General features: G+C 33.7%; 1 protein-coding gene across 5 annotated transcripts in view; it reads right to left on the bottom strand.

The window, feature by feature from the left end:
- The window catches only part of sona (sol narae metalloprotease), a 337,919-nt gene that overhangs the window by 62,285 nt on the left and 256,505 nt on the right, over positions 1 to 19,129 (bottom strand). For all 5 annotated transcript variants that reach the window (XM_075371531.1, XM_075371546.1, XM_075371525.1 and 2 more), the window contains exons 6-8: positions 15,190 to 15,276; positions 11,864 to 12,140; positions 9,067 to 9,193 (exon numbers count right to left, since the gene is read on the bottom strand). In XM_075371531.1, the coding sequence (XP_075227646.1) occupies positions 9,067 to 9,193; positions 11,864 to 12,140; positions 15,190 to 15,276 (491 nt within the window). The remainder of the gene's footprint in view (positions 1 to 9,066; positions 9,194 to 11,863; positions 12,141 to 15,189; positions 15,277 to 19,129) is intronic.

Below are 19,129 nucleotides of genomic sequence, written 5' to 3'. Positions count from 1 at the left end.
AATATTAAACAAACCATAATAATAGAGAAATTAATTGCCTAGAAAAGTATAACGCGCAGATTTAAAGATAAATGAAAACTAGCAAAATACCAAATTTCTCTGGTGTTCTATTTTTTATATAATGTTGAGACGATTTGTTTTATGTTGAATGATGATTTTGACAGTAGGTTTTCAAATACTGTGAGTACTCTGTAGGTCCTGCTGAAGTTATTTTATCCGGTCCCCTGATTAATTGAAGAACACAGTTGAAGATGAAGATTAATAGAATAATTGTCCAAAATATAAATAACATTATATAAGTTGTGCTGTATGTAATCCTGCAGAATGTGGTTTACAATAGTTAAACGTCGTCATTGAAGCTGATGTGATTAGATTAAACAACTCTTATTCCTATGTAAATAACTCAGTATTTGTATAAAAAATAACTAAGTCTTTCAAAAAAGCTGGGTGTACAAAAAAGAGTCAGTTTCTGTGACTAAATGGCCAATCAGAAAGATGAGATCGCTCTGTCTGCGGTGTGGTTTGGGTGGTCTCTGATGACATAGTAAAGAACAATTCAGTTATTACAGGCAGGGAGCAATTGGTGAGCCATGCGAGCAGGTACACTATCTTCTATGAAACAGCCTGAGGGGAAGAAAACGCGGTAATGGTAATCTTGAAAGCCATGAAGAAGATACTCATATCAGTCAAGACATATCAGACAAGGGGAGTGTAGTCAGGAAGACACTAGTTTATTTAACAAAAGACAGAGAAGATCAAATACGCTTCCAATTCCAAAATTGGAAGCTACATTCCAAGAGACCAAGGGTCCAGGGATTAAACATGCCATCTAAATGAACTATTGTGCACCTGAAAGACATTGACTATGACACCACAGAACAAGATAACGTAATATCGCAAATTATTGGAGGGACAGATGAATTTAAGATTTCATCTATTACATGAGCAAAATGAAAAATTGTGAGGGGAAATGAAAAATGTGACGGTAATTACGACATACTGGGCGGCACTGAAACTTACGGAAGCCCGCATACGAATAGGGTGGGTACACTGCTGTACCTTAATCTGAGTGCCCGAGGATAGATGCTTCAGTTGTTGGGGCTCAGGCCATGTCATGGCAACTTGTAAAGGTGAGGATAGAACCCACCTATGCTTTAACTGTGGAAAGCCAGGCCACAAAAGTGCACAGTGCACGGACTTAACGACTTGTGCGATATGTGGTTCGGAGGGCTATTGGACCGGGAAATATGTGCCCTCTAAATGAGAATTCTGCAGATAAACACCAACCGTAGCAGATTGTCACACGATGCATGCCAGGAGGTAGCGCTGCAAACAAGAGTTGGTAACGTTGCAGTGACCGAGCCCAGTATTTCAATAATAAGCAGACCTGAATGGATTAAAGATGAGACAATGGCAGCAGCAATCAGATTTCCCTCTGTGGGGACACCTAATTGATACATGTGATAGTGGTGTTGACTTTGTGTGGATAGATCTGGGTGACCCAGTTATATTTGCAGGGTATCAGTCTCCCAATACAGATGTGGAGAGCTATGTGAACTTTCTGGAAGAACTGTGGGAAGAGATTCTGAAACTCAAAGGGAAGAAGGTAATCTTAGTAGGAGACTTTAACGCCAAGTCGCCCAAGTTTGCAGGCACAGTACGCAGTATAAAAGGACAATACCTGGCGGAAATAATTAATGGATGGAGATTAATATGCATGAATAACGATGAGCCGACCTTTTGGCGCAGGGATTTGAGCTCGGCAATAGATTTTATTTTTGTTTCTGAAGAACATGTTTTGACACTGCAATTGGAGGTTGTTTGAAGATGAAAGTCTATTGAAACACTTTATGATATCTTTTGAGATGACAACGGAACCAAACTTTGTCAAACCTGGAAGGGTTGTTACTTTAAGAAGGGGATGTATCCGGTTTGTGGAAATTATTGGTGGATGGCTTGCCAATATCACTGACCCAGAGGAATTGACAGAAATCATTAGTGAAGAATGTGAGAAGGCTAGAGTCAGTACAAGCAGCTGAACGATGGCACACGTATTGGTGGAACCAGACTTAGAGTTGCTACAAAAAAGAGTCTGGGCTGCCAAGAGAGCCTCTCAAAGAGCGAATAGGCGTGATTATCAGATTAGAAGAGAGAATACTAGAAAAAAGTATGTCAAGGTAAGATCCACATACACGGCAGCGATTAAAAAAACTAAGTCGAAGTGCTGGACTGAATGATCCCAAGATATTGATAGAGACCTGTGGGGAAGGGGATGTCAATCAGTAACACTTTGATCTTAGCCAAGAGGTCGAGAAGCGATATCATATCAATCAGTAACAGGGAAACTTGGACATAGACTACCGGTGATAGCTGAGGAGAAAGTAAGAGAATACATAGAGGTGCATTTCTTGGAACAGCCAGAGCCAGTTAGAGAAGAGTTTATAGTGAAAGACAAACCTCTCTTTGCCACAGAGGAACTGAAGATGGCAGGAAAGAAAATGAAGCTGCACAAAAATCCAGGTCCGGACGGCATTCCAGTTTAGGTCATCCGGGATACTGGTTGAGGAGGCCCCAGCAACCATTCTTAGGGTCATGAACGAGATGTTGAGAGGGGACTACATTCCAACCTCCTGGAAATCATCACACTTAGTCTTGATTAAGAAACCGAATGCCCCAGAAGATTCAGTAGGTTAGAGACCAATTTGCATAACGAATAATTTACGCAAACTGTTAGAGAGATTGATTGAGACCAGGCTGAAAACATATATTGAAGAAAGAGGAGGGTTGTTCCAATGGTAGTTACAGATTCTGATCGAGGAGATCAACTACTGACACGGTGAAGGACGTAATGAGACTGGTGGACACTGTGGCTACAGGCACTTAGCGGAGATGCGTTGCATTCCTGTGGTGGTACTGGTTGATGTACAAAATGCCTTTAACTCTCTCAGTTGGGAGGACATATTTACAGTGTTGAGGGGAGTTAATGTACTAGATTATTTAAAAAGGCTGATTCAAATATATTTTCAAGAGAGGATCCTCATATACCGCACTGGTAATAGTGAAATTAGATTTAGAGTCTCAAGCGGGGTCCCCAAGGCTCAGTATTGGGTCTGGCTCTATGAAGCTCATGTTTAATGGAATTTACGTCTGAAATATCCGGAGGACATGCATCCCATAGCTTTCGCAGATGACCTCGCATTTGTAGTTACGGCGATAGATGAAGAAGAGGTGGCTGCTGCAGCAAACGAGGCGTTAACGATGATTGGTGACTGGATGAGAGCTAGAGGTTTACTATGATGATTCTAATGACTGGAACAAGGAAAATACACCCAATCGAGATCAGAACAGCAGAAGGGCTGGTTCAGTCAGTCAAACTTGTAAAATACCTCGGGATGTGGCTTGACCACAGGCGATCTTTCACATTCCACATGCAAGAAACTCAAATGATTAAAAATTTAAACAGATTGATGAGAACGACGACTGGACAGCGGGCCTCTATTCGTAGATTATATGCAAATGTTATACATTCTGTACTGCTATATGGAGTCATGGTGTGGGTGGTATAGAGCATTGAGAAGAGACCGAAGTAGATGACATCTGGTAGGAGTGCAGAGGAAAGTGGCGCTGAGAATAGCATGTGCTTATTCATCAGTGTCCATGGAGGCCTTATTTGTGGTCACAGGTGTGCCTCTGCTACACCAAATGGCAAAAGGAAGAGTTAAGATAGCCGAAGGGACGAACAAGGAGGACGCCTGTAAAGAGCTAATAACAGAGTGGCAGAACAGATGGATGACAACAAGGAAAGATGAATGGATTCAGAGGTTAATTAAAGAGATAGGGCCGTGGTTCAGGAGGGGGTTTGGTGAGCTGAAGTTTTGGCTCACTCAATTCCTGACCGGCCACGGTTCCTTAAGGGCATACTTCTTCGCGAGTCACAGGTCAGAGAGCCCAGAATGTGATAGTGATACGACGGAATACATATTTTTCTCATGTTTTTCCTGGGGAAAGAAAGACAAGAATTTACCAATATAACTGGGAGGATAGACCCTGACAACATGATCACTGTGATGTTAACTGGAGTGAATAAAATTTGCGGCGGTGTCTGGCTTTGTGTAAAAGGTGCTGCAGCGGAAGGAAAGAGATGCGTCAAAGAGTTTACGGAGCTAGTGGAGTAACATAAGACTGAGTCCCAGTCATCGGTTGTGGTTCTGGGAACAACATAGTCGGGCCTGGTTCTCCCTCCCGGGGGTTAGGGGCATGCAAGAGGAAAGACTGAGGTCTTTCCTCTTATCAGTCTACCTGATCTCAATCAGGTCATAAACTGACACAACAAAAAATGTCCTGAGACCAGGTTAAGAACTGGATCAGAGAGCGAAGGGGTGATGGACAACCCTCTGCGGAGCCATCGTTCATCTGCGCTTGTGCAGATGAGCTATCATCACTGATAGTGATGAGGCACAGGGACCCTTGATCCCCAAGCTCAAAGGCACCCCCAGGGTTGTGCTACGCTTAATTGCTGATCTGACCTTGGGTGGGGAGAAACAGTGAATTAGGAGTTTTAGTTGGTAGGGTGTGGGTACAGGTAGGCTCTAAATAATATCTAGCCAAACCCATGCAAGTCCGACTCTACCCCACTTGTGGGGGGTATGTAAATGGTATTTCTCCATAAGACAGACAACAAAAAAAAGAAAAGTGGCAGTAAAATTCACTGATACAATAATCAATTTGAAACGACTGGATTTCTGTGTGAAGGGAAGAGTCTGTGACCAAGTGTGTCTAATGAAAATTTTGAACGTGTCAGGAGACTTTCCTGCATAACCCTAAAATATCTGTTAGGAGGCCAGCCCGCCCCAAAATAGTGATGTGGGTGATGACAGTGTTGAACGTTTTAAGGAAATGCTTACTTATACATGTTCATACAATTTACAGCTGTTACAGTTTTTGAAGCTTATGAACTATGCTGTACATGCCAACTTGGCAGTCAAAATATTACAGCATAAAGATGACAACTTCCTTGATGGTGTTGTGTTTAGTGATGAGTCAATGTTTAATCTTAGTGTCAAAGTTACATACTTAATGTTCTTACCTGGTGGTCAGAAAATCCCCATGAACTCTTACAATATGAAAGGGACTCCCAAAAATTTCTGTGTAATATCCTGATGGCAAGTTTATCAGCTGTTCTTTTTCACTGAAACAAGCTTAACAGGAGTTGCTTATTTGGTTATCCTCAACTACAAAATGGACTGGAGAACTTTATTTGGTAACAATATGAAGCTTCTCTCTGGCATAATTCTGTATGAGATCAGTTGAATGAAATTTTCCCCAACCACTGGATTGGTTGCCATGAACCAACCCGTGACAGGGTTTGTTTGTGTTAGCCTTCAAGTTCACCTGATCTGATACCATGTGATTTTTCATTCGAGGTTTTATAAAGGACCTTGCGTATGCTACTCACTGATCTACCCAATATGAGGTATAGGATTGAATGGAGCAGCTGTCGCTTCCATTACTTTAGATTGCTGGTCAAAGAATGGGACAAACCTTCCTATCGGTTGGATGCATACTATATCATGTTGAACACTTGTAGGGAAAAACTGTAAGCATTACTGTTTTAGTAATGAGATATGAAATAGCTTTAAAACCCTTATATTCTTTTTTGTATCCCCTGTATATAAATGATTTTAACTAATTCATCTCATATTTCACCTAACTGATCACATACTATTGTTGTTAATTGATAAGTCAGTAACTAATACACCAGGTTGGTCTGTTACCAGTTGATAGACCAACTTGATAATATAAGACTCTCATATTACCTACCCTGTTTTTATTTATACATTGGCCTTAATTTAAGACGCAATCATCCAATTATGTTTATTATTTTTAACCAATAAAGTTGGATCTTGTTTAACTTATCTCTGCTGTCATTTACATTCTATGATTGTCTTGTAAAAGTCGCGTAGCTCATGTAGCACTTATTTCTAATAACTGTGCATAATTTGTCAATATTCTAATCCTTTCACAATACCTTTATAGTATTATATATCTTTAAGATATTCAAGGACATACTCCTTTTATAATTACAGTAACTGTACATCCTGTCACTTTAATTGTTTCAAAAAATATTACAAAAGGTTTTGATCAAAGTAATGCTATACAAAATGCAGTTGATTCTATAGTTATTTCCTACCTCCTCTTTAGTGTTTTACCAAGGCATATCTTTATAATTACTTTATATCTGTTGGACAGAATTATGTCAACATAACTTAATGTTTTATATTTGTACTTATCTGTTAGTGCATTTTTGCCAGTACAACACCTATTTCCAAACTTTACAGTTCTTTTCTTTTAATCAATTCAACAGTAGTGGAGGTTCTCATATTGATTGATATTATTATCATCACCATCAATCATCATTTTGTTTAAGAGTTAGTTCTTTCACAAAAGGGCCAATTTCAGTGACTCTTTTATTTTTTTGGAAACACCTCTTTTGGTCTAGGTATAAATTTGTCTAGCTAATTTAAATGGAAGACTTATAACAAATTACATTGTCTGTATAACAATTAATGATACTTTTCTTTTATTATAAATTTCTAAAATTGGATTATTATAACTTTATAATTTATGTTATGTAATGCCATTATGATATTCATGCCATTATTCAATATTTAAACACTAAAATTCAAGAAAATGAGTTTGAAAAGTTGCATAAAAAATATGTATTTCCCCGTACCAGAGAATCTTAGATCATACTCAGTAGCAGCCTTTTTACATTGTTTCTCTCTTTTCTTATTTTTATCAAGGTTTTTTCAAGCAGCGTATTTCATATGAGGAACACTTTTCATATGTTGGTCTTTCATATTTTAATTTAAAATAAAGATTAAAAAATGTAAAACAAAATAAACATAAAAAAAATAAAACTGACTTCAAAAAACTGTAAAACAATACTTTGTTTTCAAGTTTTCTTAAAATTTTGACTTTTGAAATCTGCATCAAAATAAGGGTTTTTGTTGGTTTGTTTTAATTTGGCGCCAACTTCTAAAAGTTGAAATTAAAAGAAGAATTAAAACGTTAATTCTTTTTAAGCCAGTTTTGTATGTAAATGTTTATTATTTTAATCTTTAATGCTTTCTTTATTTAGTTTATTACTGATCAAAATTTTCCCAAATTACAATGAATAATTATATAAATTAAGGAGACTGTAAATTCTTAATCCAAAATATGTTTATACATTTGTCTTTATTAAAAATGCAGTACTTTTTATTTATTTAAAAGATAATTTTCTGTTGAGAGTGATGATTGTTAATTAATAAGACTGCTTAGGTAAGATTGATTTTTTATATCCATACACTCCTGTTGACTGACATTATTTGATGTTTAGATTTGGAAATGAGCCGTACTATTATAAATTTAATACTCATATTTAATAGCAATATTAAATATATTGGAAATAATCTATTGTAATATTGTAAATTAAAACAAATGAACTAATATAAAAAAATGTGACATTATCATATCGTAATCATATTGGCATAAGTAAAATGATTACTTATTTCCTAAAAAAAAAAGACCGTATCAGATCAAATAATCCTGTTCAGATGACCAACTATCACCACAGAAATTCTGGCACTGAAAAAGTCTTTGCCAATGCATTAATTCAGTTTCTAAATATTCTTTTTGTTGTTAATAAAGTGCCACATAGCGATGAATTAGCAGCAAAGATTAATATGTCCCAGCTACGTATGAGGTTAATGATTAACATTCACTCATTAATAATCAATTAACAATTATCTTTGGGAGTTAACCTTAATATAGACAAGACTAACTACCAAACTGCACATGGAATAGACTGTTGTAAGCATGTGTAATAGAGAAAAAATACTAATATAGTGATTGCAGTGTATTTGTAGAATATCAGTAGCACTGCAATAATTATCACTGCCACTTGTACTAGCAACCCTCTAGACTAAGCTGTACGTTCTTAATAGATACCACTGACCTTTGCAAAATTGTAAGCTATCCCAATCAGAGGTAGTTCCCAATCAGTTGATCATTACACTACCCTCACCATTTCCTTATCCTTTTTTTCTTGGGGAGATTTCCTTATCTCTTTTTTCTGCTGGTCATCAGCTTGCTCACATTTAAGACTATGTTGCACCTTGTGGTTAGTGAAGCAACTGCTTCTTTATTGAAACACAGTGGAGTAATGATTCTTAAGGAATGAACTGTTTGGAAGCTTCTTATTGAAGGGGGGATTACTCAAAAAACAAAATTAGTACATAAAGGTGCCTATCAAGTAAAACTGGTCTAACATACTTTGATTTTACACTCATATTTTATCTGTTTACCTTTCTGGATGACCCTTCAAATAATTTAATTATCTGTTATAAATTTCTGCTTTTAAAAATTCTTAATTTACCATTTACAATATGATATTTACTTCTTAAGAAGAAATTATATATAAAACATTGTAAAAAACAAAACTATAAAATCTGCTTTGGAGAAAAAAAAATTAAATTGTAGAATTTTATTGATTCAAATGTCAAATATTTTTAAAAATTTAATCGAGATTGATTTAGATAATTGTTGAATACTAATATTTTATTGATTAGACTTATCTAATTCTTTTCGATAGGAAATATTTCCATGCTTGTGCGTAGGCACAGATAAATGAAGGGCTGAGCAGTCTGCAGAATATCCCATCCGAAGTTAAGTATAGTAGCTAGTTAGTAGGATCAGAGAAATAATTTTTAAGAGCAACATATATGTTCTTATATCTTCCTCCTTGCTTTCTTTCTTAAAATTTCTGATTAGTCATGTGATAGAATAGCTGTTAGCTAATGTATTATACAATGTTCCACCACAGTGAATTTTGCATACAAGTTTATCATGGTGATTATTCAGTATCATGGTGGTACTAGATTATAAATTATTAATAACTCAGGTAAAAATTGAGTGATTTGTTCAGAAAACGACATATTGCATTATGTATTTTTTAAATTTAATTATAATGTAAAACAATATTTATACACAATTTAAAAAATATTGCATGGATGCTATATTTACCTGTAACCATCATAATCTACAATGACCAGAATCTCCGGGTAAATAACATATGGTGCTTCTCTTTTTGTAGTTGTTGCTGATCTTTTTGTTCTCATTACCTGTGGTATTTCATCTGGTTCCATAAATGCTAATAATAGAAAAGTTTTTAAGTTAATTTTATCAAATAAAATAAGTTTTACTTTTTAATCGTATATTTTTTCAAAATCTGTTATAAAATTAAGAAATTTTTTTATTTTCTGATTAATCTTATGTGATGAAATTAAATCATAAAGAAACATACTTTACAGTTTTTCTTTGCTCCTGAATTGGAAGATTATTGCCCATAGAAAAGAAAATCTGTGTTATGATTTAACATAACTAAATTACTGGTATGAATATTCACTTGATTTTTCTAAAACTTTTCTCTTGCATTTTATCAAAACTGTTGTAATATTCACATTGTCTCTTACCTAACATAAGTTAGGTAAATTGCCTAACATAGTAGAAAAGTAATGCTTAGGAACTATTCTATAGTTTAAAAATTTGAATTTTAAGATTTAGATTTTTTGTTTTTGGTTAAAAATAAGAAAAAAAATATGGGCGCACTAGTACATTAAGAGAGATCACACTATCTTAATGAGGTATAAATGAAACACAGTAAAATAACATATTCAATATATATGGTAAAATTGTAGTGGATACTTGGGATTTCCTTCTTAAGGCTAAAGAAGGGTTTTATTCTTAGAATCTTGTTATTTTTTATTCTTTAAAAGACAGCAGAACTCAGAAAGCAAGAGCAGCAACATATAAGAACTCTGTAGAATTTCAGTATATAGATTTTTTTTCTCAGAGTTGATTTTTATTTAATTTGTAATTTAAGATAAATTTTAATTTGAATTACTGAATCTTAGAATAATTTGAATTATATTCATAATTATTTAAGCATGAAGTTCTGTTTGTTTGAAATACATGTTTTGATTCAATTAACTAGTTTATTCAGTAAACTAATTCTTTTGAAAGTTATAGATATTCTGTTTATATTATTTCTATGTGCCGATGTAAAATGATATCATTTATTCTATATGCTTTAAAATAGTAAATAACAATGTCAAGTATTAATGTATGATTATTAAATTACATAAGAAAAACTACTGCAGTAGGCAAACCATTCTTAAATGCAGTTTGATTATCATATTATAAAGAAATTAACACTAACACACTTGTAATTAAAATTAAAGAGATTGTACCATTGCATGAGTCATTTGTGATTAATATTACTTAGCAAAGATTTCTATTTTATAACCATTCTCAATTTATTTTTTTCTTTTATTATATTAAGCAATACTTTGCTTTAAATCTGTATAACTTTGAACTAAATATCTTAACATTAGTTTTAATTTCATTACCCCTATTAAAGTAGGGTTAATCATGTATCAGTGTTATTTGAACAAAGTTATTCTGAATACAGTCATAATAAAATTTTTTACTCAGTTAAGCTGACTGGATTCTGATTTTCCTGCCTTTAATTCTGCAAGATTCTATGTAAATTGAAATAAAACACATGCATTGTGGGTTTCTTTTGAAGTTGATAATACTGAAATTTCACTTCATTAAAATATTTTAATTTCAGAAACAATATAAGTCAGAGGAGGAGCTATAATTAGTTGGTCATATTTTACTGAATTATTCATTTATCCTCTAACTCAACATTTTAGATGTATCAGCATTCTTTGTTTCTGTATTATGACCTGCTTTTTTCAATGTTTTTATGGGTAAAAATTGAAACTCATTCCAAGCTTTTTAATATTATATAATGCAATGAGAAATTTTTTTGTTTTTTTTGCTTTTAATTTGCCATTATTTCATTATCTTTCTCATCTTATAATTCAGATTACCAAATTTTTCATTTCCTTTATGTGCTATGCTTTTAATGAATTGATTATACCCAAATTTTGAGAAGTACAGCTCTTTATTATAACATGTGCAATTTTGTCAATTTCATCAGCAATTTCATTTGACTAATATTTTTGAAACAACTGTTTTGTCATCTTTTCATTTTGTAGGCTGACTTCTCAGAAATGTGATAAAAGAAATGAAAATGTGACTCCAATAACAGTAGAATTTCTTATACTGTATTCAAACTTATTCTTCTCAGCTTATTCAGTTATGTAGCGATTCAAATAAACTGAATTTTTTGTATGTTTACAGGCCACAGCACACAATCACCTGTTTACAGTTAGGTTTCTTACATAATGCAAATTTTCTTTTGTAAAGTATAATAAAATGATTAATTATGGGCAATTCATGATAATGTGACATTCATTATTGTCATAATTGTTTTTTGAAATCAGACTATAAGTTATGTTAAATAGATAATCATTGATACTCATATTGCATATTTGTGCTGGATAGAATCAGAGAATGTGAACCTGGGTTGTTACTGCAAGAAAAAGTAAGTATGTGCAACTAATTCTAATTCAGACACTGATCAGCATATTTGAATTTTCTTTATAAAGAAAATTATCACCTATTTATACTCTGTTCTATCCACTTTTTACATAAATAAAACAAAACCATATCATTTTAATAACTGTTACTATAACATTAAAAATTGCTTATGATTAAGAACTAATATCAAGTGTATTTGTGTAGAATGAATACTGCAAGACTTATGACATTCAATAATGTTGAAAATTAATTTGCATAAATGATAGTATTTGTATACAATTATGATTGCGTTAAGAAAAATTGTTTGTTATTTAATATGTAATATAAGAAAATAAGAAACATGTGACATTATGAGAAAAGGATGACATACCATAATCATTGAATTGTGAATCTGAATTTTCACTTCTTTTATAGACAATGTGAGTATGTCGCCTTTGATTATTTTGTGATGTGTAATTTCTTATTGCTGCTGGAAGCGGGAATCCTCCTATTGATACAAAGTCCTCTCCTGCTGCCACTTCATCATCCATGAACACTTCATCATCATCATCATCTTTGTTACGGCTATTCTTTCTTCTTTCATCTAGATGTTGTCTTACACTCGCTGGGACTGGTTTTACTATGAGATCATGTCCTATTGTTCCTTCCTGAGGACACAATGAAACAATTCATTAATGGTAGCTGTGATCATAAAATAATATGTGCAGTTTTTGACATTTTTATTTGCATATTTTGCAACAAAAAAAAACTTACTTCACAAATAGTGAAATCTTTGACCTACCTTCTATTTACTTATTCTAGTTCTGTGATAATTCAATTACACTCTCTTTGTGTATGTGTGGATATATATATATATATATATATATATAAAAATTTATTTAGATGAGATGACTGTTGTAAGCCTGACTAAGATTTGAACCCGAACCTAAGTTTGAATGACTTGGAGATTTTAGTAACTGAAGAAAATTTATTATCCAGTTAATTAATGAAACAAAGTTTGATTATAATGTTTCTTTGTTTGCTTTAAGAGAAGAGAAATTACCATATTTTTCAATAATTTTTTTTTAATATTTACCTATGAGTATCAGTGAAGTTAAAAAAATTATAAATTATGAAAAATGTTAGACTATAGCTGGGACTCAAATGCAGGATTTATGTACAAATGAATTGTTTAATGATTATTTATGATTACAATAAATTCGATTTTAGGAGGTCCTAAATTAAATTTTATCTGATTGGCAGCACCTTGGCCACTAGATGGCTTTTGTGTAACTTCCAAACAGGAAATAGATTCGCTGAATAATCTCGCAGCCACCATCTCACTATGCGAATAATGAAGTGACTACTGATTACAAGAAGATATCAGCATGCCATTACAGGTGAAGTCAGGATGGCAGCTAATGCATTTCCCTGGGTAACTATCCAAGGAAGAAGGGTAAAACATAAGAAAGTGGAAGGAAATAAGCAATCCAGTAAGGGAATGCTTGTGAACAGGTAGTTTACCATCTTGTCCATTACCAAAATGATTTCATTTCTGAGTTACTGAAGTGGTATTTTTAACCATTCTAATTATATATCTTTTATATTTCATTGGTTTTACAAAAATGTTCCTTTTGATTAATTTTATATTAATTATATTAGATCATTTCTTTTCAGTTGACTTTAGTTACTTATTTATTTTTATATAATAATACTGTATAAACCTGTCAGGTTAGTCCAGTGGTTAAACTTGCAGCAGGTTTTTGAAGTCGAGAGTTCTAAGGTTGTTGCTTTTATATGGATTTGAATGCTAAACTGTGGATACCAATGTTCTTTGGCGGTAGAATTTCAGTTAACCACACATGTCAGGAGTGGTGAACCTGAGTCTGTTCCAGACTATATATTTGCCAGTACATTTACACTTGCATTGCATTATGTCAGGCCTGGCAAGCCAGTAGCAGTAATTGCACTTGTCTATATATATATATATATATTGCTGTTGCGTATGTTGTATACGTATTGTTGTTATTTTGTATTATAAGAAAAACCCTGCCATTAGATGTATGCAGATTTAGGTTATTTTAAGCCTTCTCCTGTAGATCTTAGGGTTTTCCAGATTCATAGTTAAATACTGAAATTTGCTGAAAGTCAGTCACTTATGATAGTGACTATCTTGCAAACCTATTTTTTCTGTTAAATATAACATCTTTCTAACAACAAATCTTCCTCTTGCTGTCATTGCTTCAGTTACAATCATAAAGTTTTCATTGAAATCCTATTTATTTTAAGCAACGTTGTCTACAAACATTTGCAAGTTTTTCTGGATAAAAAAACATTTACAGGGAGAGAGGTGATTAACCTTATTTTGTTAAAAATAGTTTTTTCAGCATAATTTTAAGTTTGTTACTGGTGAATAATGATAATTGCATAATCTAATGCTTATGTTATTATTAAACATATCTTAATAATAGAGATAGACAACAATTTTTGGTAATCAGATTAGTTAATTTTCAGACGTAAAAATAATTTAATAAGAAAAAAAAATTGTAACTTGATTCTGTTGCAAGAATTGTAAATTGATTTTTTGTAAACAATTAACAAAAATAAAAGTTGAATGTACTTGTACTTAATGACTATTGACTATATTTGTTTTATACTGCTTAGGTAATTAAATGAAAACCCATTTCATGTGACACTTTATACTTTTGTTTTATGTTACATCAGTTTAATTAAATGTGTATTGAAAAGATTTATGTAATCAGTTTAACATATTTTTGTTAATATTTTGTTAATACTTTAAAGATTTATGTAATCAGTTTAACATATTTTTGTTAATATTTAATCTACCGAACAGAAAGAGACATGGTGTGAAAATTATAGTACATGCAACAGTAAAGAAACTAATGGCATAATATATATTTTTATATATTCTTATTTTATATTCTCTAGGGATGTCAGAACAATGTTATCACTATACAGTTCTCTGTTTTCACCATAAGTCTCTTGTCTATAATAATATCACTTATGAAACAATTGTCATTATGTCTTGACAGTGTTAGCACCAAATACTAATGAGCACTTCTCAGTTGGTGGGAATAACAATGATATGTCTGTTTCATTATTTGGTCCTTTACCTATAATCACCAAAATGATCAGCAGATGGGTAAGTAATGAGATTGTAGATTACTTATGCTAGTGAATCATGTGTGGTAAAATCTATTTACCAGATATGCTTAATTCACATGCATCTATTTTGTAAAGCTCGATTACTTATAAATACATTTTAACACCCTGATATCTTCATTGCATAGAGATGTTTGAAATGGATAATTTAAGTACATCTGTGAATTATTTTTTGTTAAATATTATTATGATTTTATGCATGATAGTTTATATATTAAACAGTAATTTTCATTGTTGTTAGATGGGTTAATTAGATGCATTGGTAATACTTTAAATACATATTGATTATTCATAACTTTTTTATTAAAATAATAATTAGCATACATGTATTTATGTTGACACTAAACTATCCATAGGTATATTTGCATGTTACTTTGCTTTGGTAGGTTAAAAACCTCACGAACCTTGTCCAAGACAAGACAGTCAAGTCAAAGTATAAATAGACTAGGAGTATGACATTCAGTTATTTTCTTTAAAAATGTGTTTATTATTTTAAGTTACTTAACTTCTTTTGTTAGTTTTCATTATACTCACAATTAGCAAAGAACCATCATCATTGTCTGTATGTATTAATAATGCTGCTTCACTTTCTTCATCTTGATATACATCTCCTACTGGTTCCTGTAACAACACATTTTTTTTTTCTTTGCTTCTTTGCATGTTTGTTTTTTATCAACACAACAACAAAGGTTATTCAATTAGTAAACAGACAAATGATTGTTATTTTAGTACAGTTAATTACAGGTAAACAATTTTAAAACTTAACTTATTTATTAGCATAATCCCCCAGCTACAAACATATGCTTCTCCTGTTGTTCTGCTATTTGGTTTTTTAACCTACAGCAACAAAGAATTCTTTTTCTTGAAGCCTTTTAAGTTTTGTATATTTGTTTTTACTTTTCTGTTGACTTCACATATTAAATTGACTTGCGTAAGTAAAGCAGGGAGAGAAACAAACTTGCAGGAAAAACCATCTGTCAAAGTATTTTGGGTTTAATTTGATAATGATTTATAGTCTATTACAGCAGGATGTAGTTGAAAATACACACTATGACAATTGCTACTCTATGATAAAATGTGAAGAACTAGAATTTTACTAAGCATTGCTGAGAAGTAAAGAATATATAAAAAACACTTGTTCAAAATCAAGTAAGGATTCATCTCTAAATAGTTAACCAAATTAAATTCTTGTAATCTAGAAAAAAGAGGGAAGAAGTGGCATTGTGAAATAAGAAAAGAGTATGGTATGCATATTGAAATGGAAGGATAAAAAAGATGTCCTAACCATTTCCACTGAATTTGGTGGAGATGGAGTGGAAGTTGCAAATAAAAGAGACGAAACTAAAAGTTATCTCTGAAATGATTCAAAGTATAATAACCGCAAGAAAAAGAGGTGATAGACAAGACCAAAAGGATGGCTGCATTACTCCTTTTTTTCATAAGTCCCTTAGATGGTATAAAAAATTAGTTTTATGTTTCTTGTTATGGTAATAAATAACCATACTTAGTGCACCAAATTTGCTGGTAACAAAATGGAATTACTTGACCTCCAAATAGTCATGTAAGTTAAAATAGACCTGTGAGTTCTTACATCAGGACCCAGACCTGCCGCTAGAAAAAGCAACCACCAAATGATTTGTTCATGCATCATTCTTCCTGAAAGTGCTACTGGGGAAAGAGTCAGTACAAAAAGTTAAATACACTGATAATAATTATACTTGTTCCCATTGACCTGCTTTACTCAGTTAAGTTTAGTCACGTTTTAGAGAGTATCCTAAATATTAAGTTTTATTATTTATGTTATTTTATTACCAATTTTAATCATTGTAATTACTTATTTTAGTTAATTCAACATTAACTAAATTTTTTTAAATACAATTTTTATTAATTATAATTAATTTTTTTTTTATCTCTGTGGGTTAATGTAGACTTTATAATTTGTAATAGAATTAAAAAATTTATTTTCAATTATTGATTTATTAATAAACATTTAATTTAACTTGACCGTCATTTTAAAAATTGAAATAAATTAACCATTACCAAACTAAAATAATTTTTACCGAAAGTCTGTATAGAATCTAAATCGCATGCCTTAATAAATTTTAACTTGTGATAAGTGTGAAAGTAAATTAATTAATAAAAATATTCTTTTAGAAATATATTATTTACAAGCATATGTAAGCTAATATTAAAATATTTTAATCTCGAAATTAAAAGTGAAGAAATTTTTATGTTCCCAATGGCCTAAAAAATTTTAAAATCTTATTTACCTACTGCAAACTACTTTGCTTTATCAAAACTAAGGCAATAAAAAAAATTAAAATGTAAAGTAATTCTACCATACCACTTACTATGTATGGTAGATGGGCATCGATTGTTCGGTGGAACGAACATCGATGTTACAGTTGGTAGGTTTATTCCTGCCAATGTTTGTAATTAGAAGGTAGTTGATGATTGCTCGAGTGATCATCCATTGATTGTCTATGAGATTGCTGGTGGCTTGAGTGAGCGCTACCGATGTAACGTTCCGGTTCAACAGAGTCGTTTCCTGCAAAGGCATGCGGACTGAAAGAAATTTGTTGATTTACTTTCGACCAGGCTTTGAGTTTTGGATCGGAGACTGGATGTCTTGGATTTGGAAGATCTGGCAGTTGGTTTGTCGGCGGCTTTTCTTGGTGCCGCTGAGTGTTCAATTCCCCAAAGTTCTGGTCGAGAGAGGATTGCATCATGGTGGAATAGGGAGGTGTCCGGCATGAAGAGGGTTGTTTGTCGTTTGTGGAGAGCGAAACGACGGGCAATCCTTGTTGCTGAATACAAAAATCTGAGATCTTATTACTGTCGTAAAGTCCGAACTGTGAAAAGGAACTCCTAACGTTCCTTTGTTCATAAGCAGGGAACAGGGATCCCTGGGGCGTAGTATATGGGTTCTTCGGACACAAACTACGAAAGGACGTACTTCTGTCTGCTCTCTCGACCAGGTTTGGTGTAATTTTGGATACTTCTGAGATTTTACACAAATTACTAGACGATTTACCGTCTGATGATAGTGTAGCTGGAAAGACCGCATATCATTTGTGTGTACGACTCAGTTCCGCGGGGTGCAGTGTGCTAGCAGATTACCGAGGCTGAGATGCGTCAAGCTATCTGTAGTTTGGATAGGGGTAAGGCCCCAGGCTTTGATGGAATAACGGTGGAGCCTCTTGTTCGCTCGGTAGGGGTGACTGTGAGAGTTGCCACATTGTATTTAATAAATTGTTGTTTGGAGGATACTTCCCTGTGTGTTGGAAGAAAGGAATTGTGAAATTGTTACTTAAAGGTGGCGACAAGGATCCTGCTGTTAGTTCGTCGTTTAGGCCTCGACATTACTTCCGGTTGTTAGCAAGGTCTTTGAAAAGTTCTGTATCTGGGCATAAATGAGAGGTTAACCTCGCAAAGATTGTTGATGGAGAATCAGTACGGGTTTCGTCTCGGAAAGGGTACTAGGATGCCATACTCCGTGTGATGAGTGTGTAACGACCAGTGAGATAGATTATGTCCTGGGGATATTTCTGGATATTTCCGGAGCATTTAGTAATCTATGGCGGCCTTCTACTGTTTACCAATTCCAAAAAAAGTGAATGTACTGCTGTAAGTGAATTGCGAGTTATGTAAAGTTACTTCAGTCATCGGGATGTACTGCTCCGTGAAGGCAGCCATGAGGTTGGCAGGACGCTGTCTAAGGGATGTCCCCAGGGCAGCGTGTTGGGTCCTTTATTGTGGGTAGTGGGGTTTGATTCTCTCCTGCGGCAGAGGTTGCCCAGCGGGTGTTACATCGTGGCTTATGCTGACGATGAGCTCCTGCTGGTCGAAGGAAGCTCACAGAGGGTGGTTGAACTCCGAGTCACTCGGGCTTGCAGGAAGCTGTGGGTTCATCAACATAAGATGACATTTAGCCCACCACAATGATGCTGCTCAAAGGTCGTTAGGCAGTGAGTCAGCGAGTCCGTGTTTCGACGGCAGGCCGGCGTATAAAGCATGTTCAGGTTCAAAAGTATCTCGGGGTGTTTCTTAATGAGAAACTGCAATTTAAGAAGCACCTTCAATATGTCGCGGAGAGGGCCTGCAATACGTTCTTTGGTATTCGACGTGTGGTCAATCCTGATTGGGGTCTTAACTTTAAGACCATGAGCATTCTGTATAAAGGCGTGTGCGAGACTATTATGCTATACGCGGAATCTGTTTGGGCGGATAGGCTAAAATAAAAAATTTATCGGGACATATTATTAAAGGCTCAACGTCTAATATTATTAACGGTAACGGGTGGTTACCGTACCATTTCACGGGAGAGTCTTGCTGATTACAGGTGTGAAATCTATAGACTTGATTGCGTCTGAGAAGCAGCAGCGGTATGTTGCTAAGAAGTCCGGTGGTAAGTTGACTTCGGATAAAGTTCGAGAAATTGTACAACATGTCAGTGCCTTGTGACAGGCCAGAT

The sequence above is a fragment of the Lycorma delicatula genome, chromosome 1 (assembly GCF_047948215.1).
Source record: "Lycorma delicatula isolate Av1 chromosome 1, ASM4794821v1, whole genome shotgun sequence".
In the NCBI taxonomy this organism is placed as follows: domain Eukaryota; kingdom Metazoa; phylum Arthropoda; class Insecta; order Hemiptera; family Fulgoridae; genus Lycorma; species Lycorma delicatula.
The sequence above is the reverse complement of the archived record's forward strand: the minus strand, read 5'-3'. Positions and strand labels throughout refer to the sequence as shown.